The sequence below is a fragment of the Lagenorhynchus albirostris genome, chromosome 10 (assembly GCF_949774975.1).
Source record: "Lagenorhynchus albirostris chromosome 10, mLagAlb1.1, whole genome shotgun sequence".
NCBI lineage: Eukaryota > Metazoa > Chordata > Mammalia > Artiodactyla > Delphinidae > Lagenorhynchus > Lagenorhynchus albirostris.
In genome coordinates, this window is record NC_083104.1 from 45,989,747 (window position 1) to 46,002,675 (window position 12,929).

General features: G+C 45.6%; 1 protein-coding gene across 7 annotated transcripts in view; it reads left to right on the top strand.

Annotated features, from left to right (window-relative positions):
* The window catches only part of SNRK (SNF related kinase), a 134,860-nt gene that overhangs the window by 66,188 nt on the left and 55,743 nt on the right, over positions 1-12,929 (top strand). For 2 of the 7 annotated variants that reach the window (XM_060162281.1, XM_060162282.1), the window contains exon 1: positions 5,111-5,238. The exons of 2 other annotated variants lie outside the window; for them this stretch is intronic. Coding sequence is in view for 1 of the 5 variants with exons in the window: in XM_060162280.1 (XP_060018263.1) it covers positions 5,149-5,238; positions 8,631-8,680 (140 nt within the window). In the remaining 4 variants the exon portion in view is untranslated. Of the gene's footprint in view, positions 1-5,110; positions 5,239-8,630; positions 8,681-9,249; positions 9,342-12,929 lie in introns of those variants that run through there. 3 more of the 7 variants (XM_060162283.1, XM_060162280.1, XM_060162279.1) reach the window with 3 other exon arrangements.

The window sequence follows — 12,929 nt, forward strand, 5'->3', positions numbered from 1 at the left end:
GAAATATATCAAAAATTCTTATAACTCAATAAGACAACCCAGTTAAAAATGGGCAAAAGATTTGAATAGACCTTTCACCAAAGAAGATATTTGTGTGGCTAAAAATAACATTAAAAGATGATCAACATCACTAGTCATTAGGGAAATGCAAATTAAAATTACAGTGAGATACCACCATACATTTATTAGAATAGAGATAATTTAAAGTCTAATAATACCAAGTGTTGGCAAGGATGAGGAGAAATAAGAACCCTCATACAGGGCTTCCCTGGTGGTGCAGTGGTTGGGAGTCCGCCTGCCGATGCAGGGGATGCGGGTTCGTACTCTGGTCCCGGAGGATCGCACGTGCCGCGGAGCGGCTGGGCCCGTGAGCCATGACCGCTGGGCCTGCGCGTCCGGAGCCTGTGCTCCGCAACGGGAGAGGCCACAGCAGTGAGAGGCCCGCGTACCGCAAAAAAAAAAAATACAACAAAAAAACCCCCTCATGCATTGCTGGTGGGAACGTAAAATGTGGTACAGTCACTTCAGAAAACAATTTGTCAGTTCCTTATACTGTTAAACATAGAGTTACAACATGACCCAACAATCCCATCCTGCAATACCCTAGAAAACTGACAGCATGTCCCCATTAAGAGTTTATGTAAATATTCACAGCAACATTATCCATAATAGCAAAAATCTGGAAATAAATGAAATGTTCATTACCTGGTACATGGATAAAGAGAATCTAGTGTATCTATCTGATGAATACTATTCAGCAGTAAAAAGGGATGAACCACTTATACATGCTACAACATGGATAAACATTATGCCAAGTGAAAGAAGCCAGGCACAAAAGACCACACATTGTATGATTCCATTTAAGTGACTTTCTAGAAAAGGCAAATCTGTAGAGATGGAAAACAAATCATTGGTTGCCAAGAGATGGAAATTGGAGTGTGATTGACTGCAAATGCACAGGAGAAAACTTTTGGGGAGTGATGGAAATATTGGGGTGGACCGGGGTGATGGTTGCATAACTTTATAAATTTACTAGAAGTCATTGAATTACCACGTATTAACGGTGAACTTTACGGTATGCAGATCATACCTCAATAAAGCTATTAAACAAAACCATTAACTCTTCCAATTTTAAAATGTTCTTGGGAATTCCCTGGCTGTCCAGTGGTTTAGGACTCTGAGCTTTCACGGCTGAGGGCCTGAGTTCAATCCCTGTTTGGGGAACTAAGATCCCACAAGCTGCAGGGCATGCCCCCCACCCCCCCAAAAAAATGTTCTCAACTAATTCAAATTCTTAAAGGACCTTTGTGGGAAAAAAAATACCCCAAGTTTATGGCGCAAGCCCTTGGGCTGCCTACTTGCAACCCCAGTGCTAAGCTGCATGAATAGAAATTTGAATAAAATAAAATCCTTGTCCTCCGGGAGTTTAAGATACAAAGGGAGAAAATGGAACAGTAAACAGTTACAAAACCCTATGATAAATATTACAAGCAGGATGTGCAGGGAGGTTTGGGTCCAGAGAATACCCGACTCTGACTGAGCAGGGCTGGGGGTGCCACAGATGAGGCTGGACACTCAAGTGAGGTTTTGAAGGGTTCAGGAGATTGCAGGTGTAGAAAGTGGAGAAAAGGGGTGGGTGACATTTCCAGGCAGAGGGAACAGAATGGGCCAAGGCTCGGAGGTATGAAAAAGCAATTCCCTTTCTGAGAACTGAGAAGGTTGGAGATGTGGTTCACCTGGAGATGAAGAACAGGAAAGCAAGGCAGGGGCCAGATTGTGAAGGGCTTGGCAGGCAGCGTTAAAGTCTTTGGACAAAAGATAAAGCAGAATTTATTTGTTGGAGGAATATGGGCATCCTTCTTGTGGCCTGAATTAAACTTTGTATATCTTGGAAACATCATATTGCACTAATTTTAAAAATATCCATTAATATACTGCTTATCATGTGCCAGGCACTGTTTTAATACTTTATATAAACCACCATAATCCTATCAACAGTGATTCTCAAATTCTAACCTGCATCAGATTCACCTGGAAGTCTTCTTAAAGCAGAGAGTTTCTAATTTAGTAGGTCTGGAGTGGAGCCCGAGAATTTGCATTTCAGTCCAGTTCCCAGCTGCTGCTGCTAGTTTCCGGGGAGCACACTGGGAGAACAACGGCCTTACACCCATCTTATAAGAATGATATCATTATCATCACCATCATTCCCATTTTACAGAGGAGGAAACAGATGGAAGGTTAAGCCGTCTGCCCCCAAGGCCATATAACTCTTGGTGGTGGGGCTGGCCGTCAATGCTAGGCAATGTCTGCCGTGCTTCCCAGTTCACAGGTTGCAAACAAACAGAGTTAAGGGCTGGCATTTTCAATCCTTCATTGCAACTATCAAAAATACATGACACACAGACACTCACGCACAGGCCTTAACTGACATCTGAGATAAAAGAACTAGGGATGCTAACTGATGCCAAGGGGGTAGTGAGGGAAAGTCTTTGAGAAACCCTTGAGTCCATTCCAATGAAGTATTATTTTCGTCCTACTGGATGAAGCCAGGATTCAGATATGCTCAAGTATCAATGTACAAAATGACTAATTAAATACGTAAAAGGAAATCATTAAATGTCACAACTCAAAACTGAAATGTACAAGTCCTCAATCTCTGTTGTTTTCAATATATTTATTTTAAATGTTTTATAAACTATGAAAACAATATCTAGAGAAGATAACCTTGTTATACGTGCTGCTTTGGTGGGGGGGGGGTCGTCCCAAGAAGAAAACGGCAATTCTTTCATGAATCGGCTTGCTTTTCACATCTTGATCTAATTTGTAGCATCTCCCTGGTTGCCTTCCAATAAACAACTTCTTCCCTAAATTGGTGGCATTATGTTATTTCTGAGATCTGAATCACAGAGACTGTAGTCCAAGCCTGCATACTCCATCTTGTCGTTTGTGTAGAGTGCTGTATATCTAATTAAAGCTTCTTACAGGTCCATAAAAAGACCTAACATTAAAAAAGCAGTCTGGTTTGGAGAAAGCCCCAGGGCAGAATGAAGGAGGGGCTTCTTCATTAACAATAAACACATTTTCTTGAATTCAAAGTTAAGCAATCATATATTAATTTGTACTTGAATATTTTTAAATGTTGCCTAAGCATGATCAGATCATGTTACCACATTGATGGTGCGGGACTGAAAACAGGTCACGTTCTTGCCAGCAATACTCCAGCTTCCCAGGAAACACTGGGGATGAATAAATGATTTACCACGTGGCCAGGACTGCAGCCCTCTCTCTGGAAGAGAATTTGAGCCAACTTGATTTAAACCAAGGTATTATTCTATTCCTTTTCATTTATTGTTTTGCTATTCTTATGCCCTGTTGCCCTTACAGAATTTATTCAAAACCTGAGTTACACAGCAGCCATATAAATACTCTATTTTCCAAGGGCTTATCTACTAAGGCCATTGTTTTGTGGTTACTGTTCTATCTCAGGGGCTACAGACCTGGCTTGGAGGTCCTCAACCACTGGAATTCCCTTGGGAGACCATTAGTGTGGTATTTTTTTCCCTTTACTTGGTTTACAGGGTTCCCTGAATAGTGATATCTCCCTAAGGAGAAAAGTGCAAGGCCTTCCCGTTTGCCAGTAACAAAGGAATGAATTCCACAAACCAAGTTAGAAGCTCTTGCTTAACATACTGCTAGAGTTAGAATGTCAGTGTCAAAGTGAGATTATTCTTTTATGACCTTTCTAAGCCAGTGTTATCCCAGAGTTGGGGCCTTGACTCAGCCCTGAGGGGCAGAGGTCCACCTGAGGCCTACAGCCCCAGGCTTTCCCCAGCCAATGATCCATGACCCCATGCCAGAGCCTTAGGGTAACTAGGAGTCCCCCTTTAACCTTCTGTTATTACCCTGAGGGTTTGTACCTCCCAACAATCCACTCTTGCTTCCCAGTCGTCTTCAGACATGCAGAGTAGATGCCAAGGAGACAGTCTGAAAAGAAAAGTTTTCTCACATTTGCAGGTCAGCAGAGATATTTGCTAAAGCCATCTAGATTTTTCTTCTCCGTCCAGTCAATTTAATCAAACTTGGAGCATCTAAGCAGCTCCCGCCTCCCCCCACATTGTGTCCTTCTTTGCTAGGGGTCCTTCCTTGGGGGAGGGGTGGGGAGCAGGGAGAATCATTAAGGGAAAAAGCAGGTTGGAGAAATCTGGCATCTGGCTTGTCACTCCCTTCCAGAAAACCCGGAGAGCTGATCTCCATTGCGCGCCAAGCTTCCAAGGGTGGGAGACGTGAGCCCCTGCCCCTGTCTCCCACCCTCCCAAACCCTCCTCTCCGGCGAGCGCTAAGTTCCCTTCGGGAGCCACCGACCTGGTGACCATGCCGCTGAACCATCCAGTGCACAGTTAATGCCTGGAGTGTTCTGAATCCCTGACTTCACATGCTTTAATACTTCCCACGACCTTTCGCCTTTCCACGCTTTTCCAGAGGAGGCAGCCTGGCCAGGCAAGGGTCTCCGGCTGACCTTTAAAGCCAGCGCTGCATTCGGATGCTGGGCTTTTTCTCTTTTTTAAAAATGGCAACAAAATCAACAAAATTCCTTCAAATTGGGTTCCCAAAGAGAAGAAACTGTAAAGAATATGTATGTGTATACATGAATGTATATTGAATTTTTTCCCTTTCCTTGCTTAAACCTGGGCGGGAGATGGGGGGAAACTTTAAAAGGTTAAAGCGCCTGGCGCCCTCGGCCCCGCGTCCCAGGACCCAGAGTCTGGTGAGGACGCGATCCCTTCCCTCCGATTTCCCCCGACGGCTCGCGCTACTTTTCTGGGCCATTGTCCCATGTCCCTAGTGCTTCCTCCTTCATCATCCCTTCTGTTCGGGCACCTCGCCCGCTTCCTACCGCCAGCCGCAGCCCAGACTCGCTGGGGTAGGGATGATGCCAGGATGCCCTCCAGCAGCCCGCGGGCCGGAGCCCGCAGGTGCGCCCCGTCCCTCCCTGCCCGCGGCCCCGCCCAGTTCCTCCCTGCCCGCGGCCCCGCCCCGTCCCTCCCTCCCCGCACCCCCGCCCCGGCGTCACGTCACAGTGACGCGCGCCCCGCGCAGGCGCAAGTCGGTCCCCACCCCCTCCCCGCGGACGGCCGCCTGTTCGGTATTATGATTAGCGCTGGGTGCGGGGATTCGGCGGCCGGGAGGGAGTTGTCGGCGCCGCGGCCGCTGCGGACGGACGCCCGCCTGCTGGCTGAGGTAGGGGCGAGCGCGGAGCGCGGCCGGGCGCGGCGGCCGTGGGCGGGGGTGGGGCCGGCCTCCGCCGCCGTCGCCTCCGCCGTTGCCGGGCGCCGGAGCCGGGCTCCCGCCGCAGGCGGAAAGTAAGTTGCGCGCTCCGCGTTCCCCGCGCCGGCCGCGTCGCGCGCCCCGGAGGACGCGGGGACCCGGCTGCTGCGGCCCCGACCCCGCGCGGCGGCGGCGCGGCCTGGCCGCGGCGGAGCCCGAATGGGAGCCGGCACTGCGGCGGCTGGCCGCGGGCGCCCGGAGGCCCTGCCCTTGCGGCCGCGGCGGGATTGCGGCACCTCGGGAGGCGCCCGCATCCCCGCGCCCCGCCCCGGAGCGGGCCGAGTGCGGCGCCCGCTGGGCTCCGCTCCCAGGTTTTCTTGTGCGGTGTGTATTCTTCACCAAAGGTGTTTTCCTTTTTCAAAAGAATCTGGAAATCTGGCGTAGCAGGGGGGTTCCTTGCTAAAACTGCAGCCGTAAAATAGAATGGGGATATTGTTGTCTGTAGAGAAAGGGCATCGGGGTAAGGAAGGAGGAGCAGTGCCGTTCCCGAGGGACAGCTAGAATTTTTCAGATTGGAAAACCTTCGTTCTTTTCCATAGTCATCGCCTGTTGATATCTTTCTGGACCGTTTTACAGAAACCTTCCTGCCTTTTACTTGGACTTGGGATCCAGGAAAGTGACAGCCTTTTATCCTGGGGGGCGGGCGGGGGGTGGTTCCTGGAGCTGTGCTGTTCCAACAGTTGCATCAGATAAAATTCAATCGCTTCATAGGGAATTCGGTTCAAGTCCAGTATTTGGAGGGGAGAAGAGGGATTTAGCAGTAGGGTTCTTCAACCTATAGACGTCTGAGGATATCGGATTTTTCACACTGTCAAGTTACTTTTTTCCTCTCCCATTTAATTGAGTACATTTCCACAGTTTTAGGAGCAGGTGGTAAAGCTGACTTAATGCGTTTCACGTTTTATGGTGAAAGGTGAAGCATGGCTAGCAGGTGATGGAACTGCAAATGTTCTGCATACTGATCAGATTCCACCTGATTCCTATCAAGCATCAGTTGCCTCAGTTTGGGTTCCTTGTATGGGGTTGGGGTGCTAGTCCCAAATCAGCCTAATTTATCAGAATGTATATCGGTGTACTTAAACGTCTGGGGTTGTCAAGGCTTATGTAATCAATTTGTTAATTTATAATCTTGTTATATGGCTCTCCAGATTTATAAAATCATTCCCTTAAGGAAATCTGTCTTCACCGTCTGCTTAAATATTTCTCTTGGAATTGGATTCCTGGAGAGAAATGTTCTGTACTAGTGGTGATTAACGCATACTAATTAGACAAGTTTAAAAAAAAATCATGTTGATTCTTTTGACTAATTGTCTCTATTAGGAAAACAGGTGACATTCCCATTTTACAGAACTAGAAATGAGAGAAATGACATTCCCAAGGTCACTTATTGAAGCAGTATAGTAATTGAAAGTCAGGTGCACTGTGTTAACTTTTCTTAATACTCCATCTTTAAGGCTTTCCATGTAGGGAACTTTGACACCGTTATATTTTTTAAATTTGCACAGTTTTTATTTTCTTTTGTGCAGAAAAGTTACTCTCACCGTATTAATTTTTTTACTATTTTTAGTAAGTTTTTCTGTATTATTGCAGTAAGATCCATTTGTATAAAACATACAAGGACTCAGAAGTTATGTAATTTTTATTATTCTAGAGCAGAAGTATAGATCGAGACTTTATGGGTCAAATGTAATCCCATAATCCTAAAATGAAGGCTTTCAAATGTCCTTATTAAAAGTGAAGGGCTTTCAGATATTTTTACTGGGCACAGGAAATACTATTGGTCTAAACTTTACTATGGATGTTTCATAAAGAAAGTGAAACCAAATAGAAAAAAAACTTTATTTTGGAGATATTGAGCAGCCCAGCTTCTAAGCACTGGTATAAATAAGGCTTGTTTTCTCCCCCGTAGAAGCTTGTCTGAGCCTAAGAACTCATTACACAGCCCAGGAAGAAAAGGGTACAAGTACGCTTTCCACATGGTCAGAATTTTAGGAATTAAAAACATAGATGTGAGGAGCTCTGAAGACTTGATTTTACTGCATGCCAGCTGTTTGCCTAACAACCAAGAGGTAGAATTTTTAGCTAAGATGCTTTTATAAGAAAACTAATTATTTAGAATATGGATACTTCCCAGTGTGCATGTATGTGCGGGTCAGCTCTTAGAGCAAGTTAGGTGGAAAAGTTGAGTGCTTTGTAGCAGTTTTGAAGGTAAACTAACCTATGATCATTTATTCATGGAGCCTTTGCCTACTTTTGGGGCCCTGGGTTAGAGGATAGCAGTAGAAAAGTGAATAAAAACTAGTTCCTGCCTTTACAGGGTATTGTATTTTTTGTTTTATTTATTTACTTATTTATTTATTTTTGGCTGCGTTGGGTCTTCGTTGCAGTGATTGGAGACTCTTTGTTGCGGTGCGCAGACTTCTCACTGCAGTGGCTTCTCTTGTTGCGGAGCACGGGCTCTAGGCGTGCAGGCTTCAGTAGTTGTGGCACGCGGGCTCAGTAGTTGTGACTCACAGGCTCTAGAGTGCAGACTCAGTAGTTGTGGTGCACGGGCTTAGTTGCTCCGCGGCATGTGGGATCTTCCCGGATCAGGGCTCGAACCCGTGTCCCCTGCATTGGCAGGCGGAATCTTAACCACTGCGCCACCAGGGAAGTCCCAAGCTATTACAAATTATATTTACACCAAGGTAAACAATAACAGTAGGATCAAATGCTGTGGTGAGACATAGGCAAGACCCCTGGGCAAGGAACAGTCTGACTTGGGAATGCTTCACAGAGAAGGTGACGGTTGAACCAGTCTTGAAGGATGGGTAGAGTTCCCAGGCAGAGAAAAGGGGAAAGGGCTCCAAGGGTTCAGGGAGGGTGAAAAGACAAGGTCAGGTGGTGGAGGAAGAACTTAGATCCAAGTGGGTGAAAGGGAGTTGAGGAGGTAGAGACAGGGTGCAGCTGTTTTTGATTTTTTTAAGACTATGGAAAGGAGGGGGGAGGAATGGGGCAGTACCTTTGGGGATGGAGGGGGACATGTTTTATTTTGTTTTCGTTTGGGAAGAGCCGGTGTACAGCCTCTCGGACTTGAGGGCCTCACAGCGAGCCCTGGAAGTGTGTTGTCTGTTCCGGATGATCTGGAGCTGCATTATTCACACCGCGGATTATTTCCTCATCTTCTTTTTCCGTGTATCTGTTTTGGGTTGAGGCCTTAGATCCTGTGGGAAACCATTTCTTGCTGGTGGTAGGGGAGGAACCTGACTAAAGAGGATTCCTGCTCTATCTTTCCTGAACGTTTATTTCTCTGCTGTTACTTCCAGAGCCTCCTGAGATTCTGCTTTGGCACCTCCAGCGTTTGGCCTCTGCTCAGGTAGGCTCTTTCCTGACAAAGAAGGCCTTTTTCTCTCTCCTTCCTTGTTGTGTCCTATTCCCCAGACTGCTGCCGTGTGACGACAGCAGTTACTTCAGAGTTGGAGGGCATTGGCTGCCCATGCACCATGATGTTTTAAGTTCTGGAGTGTCTCCAGGCTCACAGCAAGATTGGGGGGAGGGGTGTCTGTCTGACTATCTAAACACATAACCCCTCAGCTACATGTTGGCCTGAAATGTGATGTTGATTATGAAATCAGTGCTCCAGAAATGTAGGTTACAGGACATGTAACTGGTCAAATCGTAGCCTCAGTGGGCCTCGGTTTCTCAGTTGTTGACGTGCAGTTACCTTTCTCAAATCCAGAAGGACGTCAGCTCCTTGGGGCCAGAGACCCCTTCTTTGATTTCTGTATCCCCAGACCAGTGTAATGCTTCACACATAGTCAGTGTACCCAAGAAGTGTCCTGGCGAAGTAACTTTAAAAATCTGAACTTTAGTTTGTTGCCCATTAGTGGAAACCATACCCATTTTATCCAAATGAGTTGGATTGAAATTGCTCTTCATTCATAGAATTCCAGAGCTAGAAGCGAATCTTCCACTCTACACTGCCATGCAGTAGATGCTCAAGAAGTGTTTGTTCCTGTCCTGAATTCCCTGTCTCAGTAAGTGACCCCACCTGCTACCACTCTCCACTAGTCATTCTAGATTGCCCTCTTTGCTTTGCCCCCTGTGCATTGGGTTCCTGGATTCTACTTGCTAAACGTGTCTCCTCCATTACATCCTTGCCATCACTGCCCAGGTACAGGCTGCCCTCATTTTTAAGTCTTTAATCATTTATCTGGAGACATTTTCACTAGTCTCCTTACCTGTGTCCAAGCTCTAGTCTTGCCCTTCCAATCTGATGTTCACTTTGCTGCCAGAGTGGTTTAACTGTCATCTCTGATTGCCGTTCCCCTGCTCAGGATTCTTCCTTGGCTTCTTAGTGCCAGCTTTCATTTGTTCATTTAATAAAGTATACCTGTATATTTTGGGCAGATGCTAGACTTGGCGGGCCCTGGGATGGAGAGCTGAATAAAACAGACGTGCGTCTTACGCGGGCTGAATTTATCATGTAGTCTAGTGGGGGACACAGATTATTAATCACATAATCACACAAATAATTATATAACCACAATTGTGATAAGGGCCATAATGGAAAAGGGCCTGGTGCTGAAAGAGGGCGTGGGGAGCTGGTGTACAGGAGTGTGGGAGGGGAGGGAGAGGCTATGGTCAGGAAGGTGACCTTTATGCTGGGCCCTGAAGCATGGTTAGGGGCTGGCCAGATGTGAGGAATGTCAGCTGATGTGCATAGGATACAAGGACCTTTGGGTATCTGGCCCTTACCTACCTGTCTAACCTTGTCTCTTACACTCTGCTCTGCATGGATTGCTGTCCCAATCACACTAAGGCCTCTTTCCCACCATGGCCAATTTCAGGTCTTAGCTCAAACAAAAAAATTAATTTCTCTGAGATGCCTCCTGTGAACTCCTGAAGGCAGATTTAGGGGAAAGAACACCTCTTCCAGCCTCCTTGTCCCTTTGAGAGGTGTAAATAATGAGGGGCAGCGACCTTCCTATTATATCCAGTACAGGCATTTAGGGGCAGTTTCTTGGGCCAATAAGGGGTGAGGGTGCCGATATCAAACTAAGATGAGGAGGTAAGTATACAACCCCTCTAAAATATAAGACTCTCCTGAGACGGAAGCCATTTGTGAAAAGTTGGGGGAAAAAATGCTGGGGTGATTTTGATCCCACTCACAACTTGCCAATATGTATTATCGCCTTTTGATTTCATAATAACTGTCCAAGGTGGTGATTATCTTTGTTTTATAGAAAAAGACATGCCTGTTGGCAGAAGTTGAGTAATTTGTTGGGCTCCATGTCCTGTGGTACTTTCTTTCTTTTTTTTTTTTTGTGGTACGCGGGCCTCTCACTGTTTAACTACAGGTTAAACAGTTCTCTCTTTATTGGTATAAAGCATTATGAGTACTACAGAAGACATTTAGAATGAGAATATTCAATCTACAGTTTCAAGGCTTGATTTTATCCTTTGTTCCCCTATTCTGTGAGCATTTGCTAATCCTCTTGTGAAGAAAAATGCTTTTTCAGAAACAAATGGAGAGAATGTAATATGCAAAAGTACATTAAAATTGCAGCTTTGGTAAGGATAAATTTTTTTAAAAAATAAATTTATTTATTTATTTTTGGCTGCTTTGGGTCTTCGTTGCTGTGCGCGGGCTTTCTCTAGTTGCGGCGAGCAGGGGCTACTCTTCGTTGCAGTGTGCGGGCTTCTCACTGCGGTGGCTTCTCTTGTTGCGGAGCACGGGCTCTAGGTACACAGGCTTCAGTAGTTGCGGCATGCGGGCTCAGTAGTTGTGGCTCGCGGGCTCTAGAGCACAGGCTCAGTAGTTGTGGTGCACAGGCTTAGTTGCTCCGCGGCATGTGGGATCTTCCCGGACCAGGTCTCGAACCCGTGTCCCCTGCATTGGCAGGTGGATTCTTAACCACCGCGCCACCAGGGAAGTCCCAAATTTTTTTTTTTTTTTTGCAGTACGTGGGCCTCTCACTGCTGTGCCCTCTCCCGTTGCGGAGCACAGGCTCCGGATGTGCAGGCTCAGCGGCCATGGCTCACGGGCCTAGGCGCTCCGTGGCATGTGGGATCTTCCCGGACCGGGGCACGAACCCGTGTCCCCTGCATCGGCAGGCGGACTCTCAACCACTGTGCCACCAGGGAAGCCCAGTCCCAAATTTTTTAAAGCAGAAAATAGAATCTTCCTAAATTGTACTTAAATTACTTGCTTGGTGTTGGCTATTCTGTGCCACTGGGGAGGACTCTTGCCATGACAAAATTGTATGCAAACTCTGAAGGGGAAGTTATTTTCAAGGTGCCGTTCAGTTTTTAGATGACCAGTAATTACCTGTCTTTCGAATGGTTATTTGCCTGCAGTTTCCTTTCTCAAAGAGCAGTTTCTAAACATTTCAAAAAGTTTTTAATGGAATTATTTATTTAACTTTAAAAAAAGTTTTACCGTGCAAAACTTTCTGTTACAAGTTATGTGAATCTTTTTTTAATATTTATTTATTTATTTGGCTGCGCTGGGTCTCAGTTGCGGCATGCGGGATCTTTAGTTGCAGCATATGGGATCTAGTTCCCTGACCAGGGATTGAACCCGGGCCCCCTGCATTGGGAGTGTGGAGTCTTTGCCACTGGACCACCAGGGAAGTCCCTGGAATTATTAATTAATAAAGTTTATTAGGTAAGTCTTCGGCACTTTGGTGGCATTAGGGCATTTCCTCTTTTTAGTTGATTGCTGGGTCAGGTAACTCACATGGCATGTCAGAATTGGAGGAAAAACAGAAATGTCAAAATAGATTTATTTTAGTGCTGTTGTTTCCCAGGAAATTAGAAAGGCCTACGTCAAAGGGAGAGGCATTGTATTATTTCAGGAAAAAATGCAGGGCCCAGGAGTCAATTTAGGCAGCTCTTACTTGGGCATAGGACTGGGGCATAGGAAGTCCTTATCCTATTTGACCCTGCTTTCTCATCTGTTAAATGGGTATTATACTTCCATTGTATTCTTGGTTGTGAGGAATAAATGATATAACATATGTAAAGAATCCAGTGCATACATAGATTCCCAGTAGTTGAATTGTTTACTCTTTTTGAAACCTGCATTAAAACAAAACAGTGGGCAGTTGTGGCAGTAGAAGACATTTTTAAAACTTGAAAAGAGACAATGAAAAGAAAGGCCAACTGTAGTTTTGCTATAAGACTCATTTCTATATAAACCTATTTAGGTTAGTAATAGATTTTTAGGAAAGTAGTATGGGTAATAATGAGAGAGATCTAGTAAGTCAAGACAAAAATTGGTGTTTATGGAACTTTAAAGTGAAGTGTTTTTAAATTGGTTTAAATTTTCTAATGACCTTATTCTTACGTCGCTCGCATCTTAAAACCTAGAGCTTTTCTCTTCTTTTGAGGCCTCATATCAGCTCTGTGATGCGAAGCTCCTTCTGTGCATTTTTCACTCTTTAATGGCACTTGGATTAACCTTAAGTATCATTCAAAGATAGATATGTGGTGAATTATTTAGTCTAGCAAGTTTTCCATTGATTTTGAGAAGCTAAGAGTTCATCACAGTTCCCTAAATGGTGAGCCACTAGGTAGTTTTCAAGATCAGCCTTCCTAACCCTATTAAACTTATCTCACTT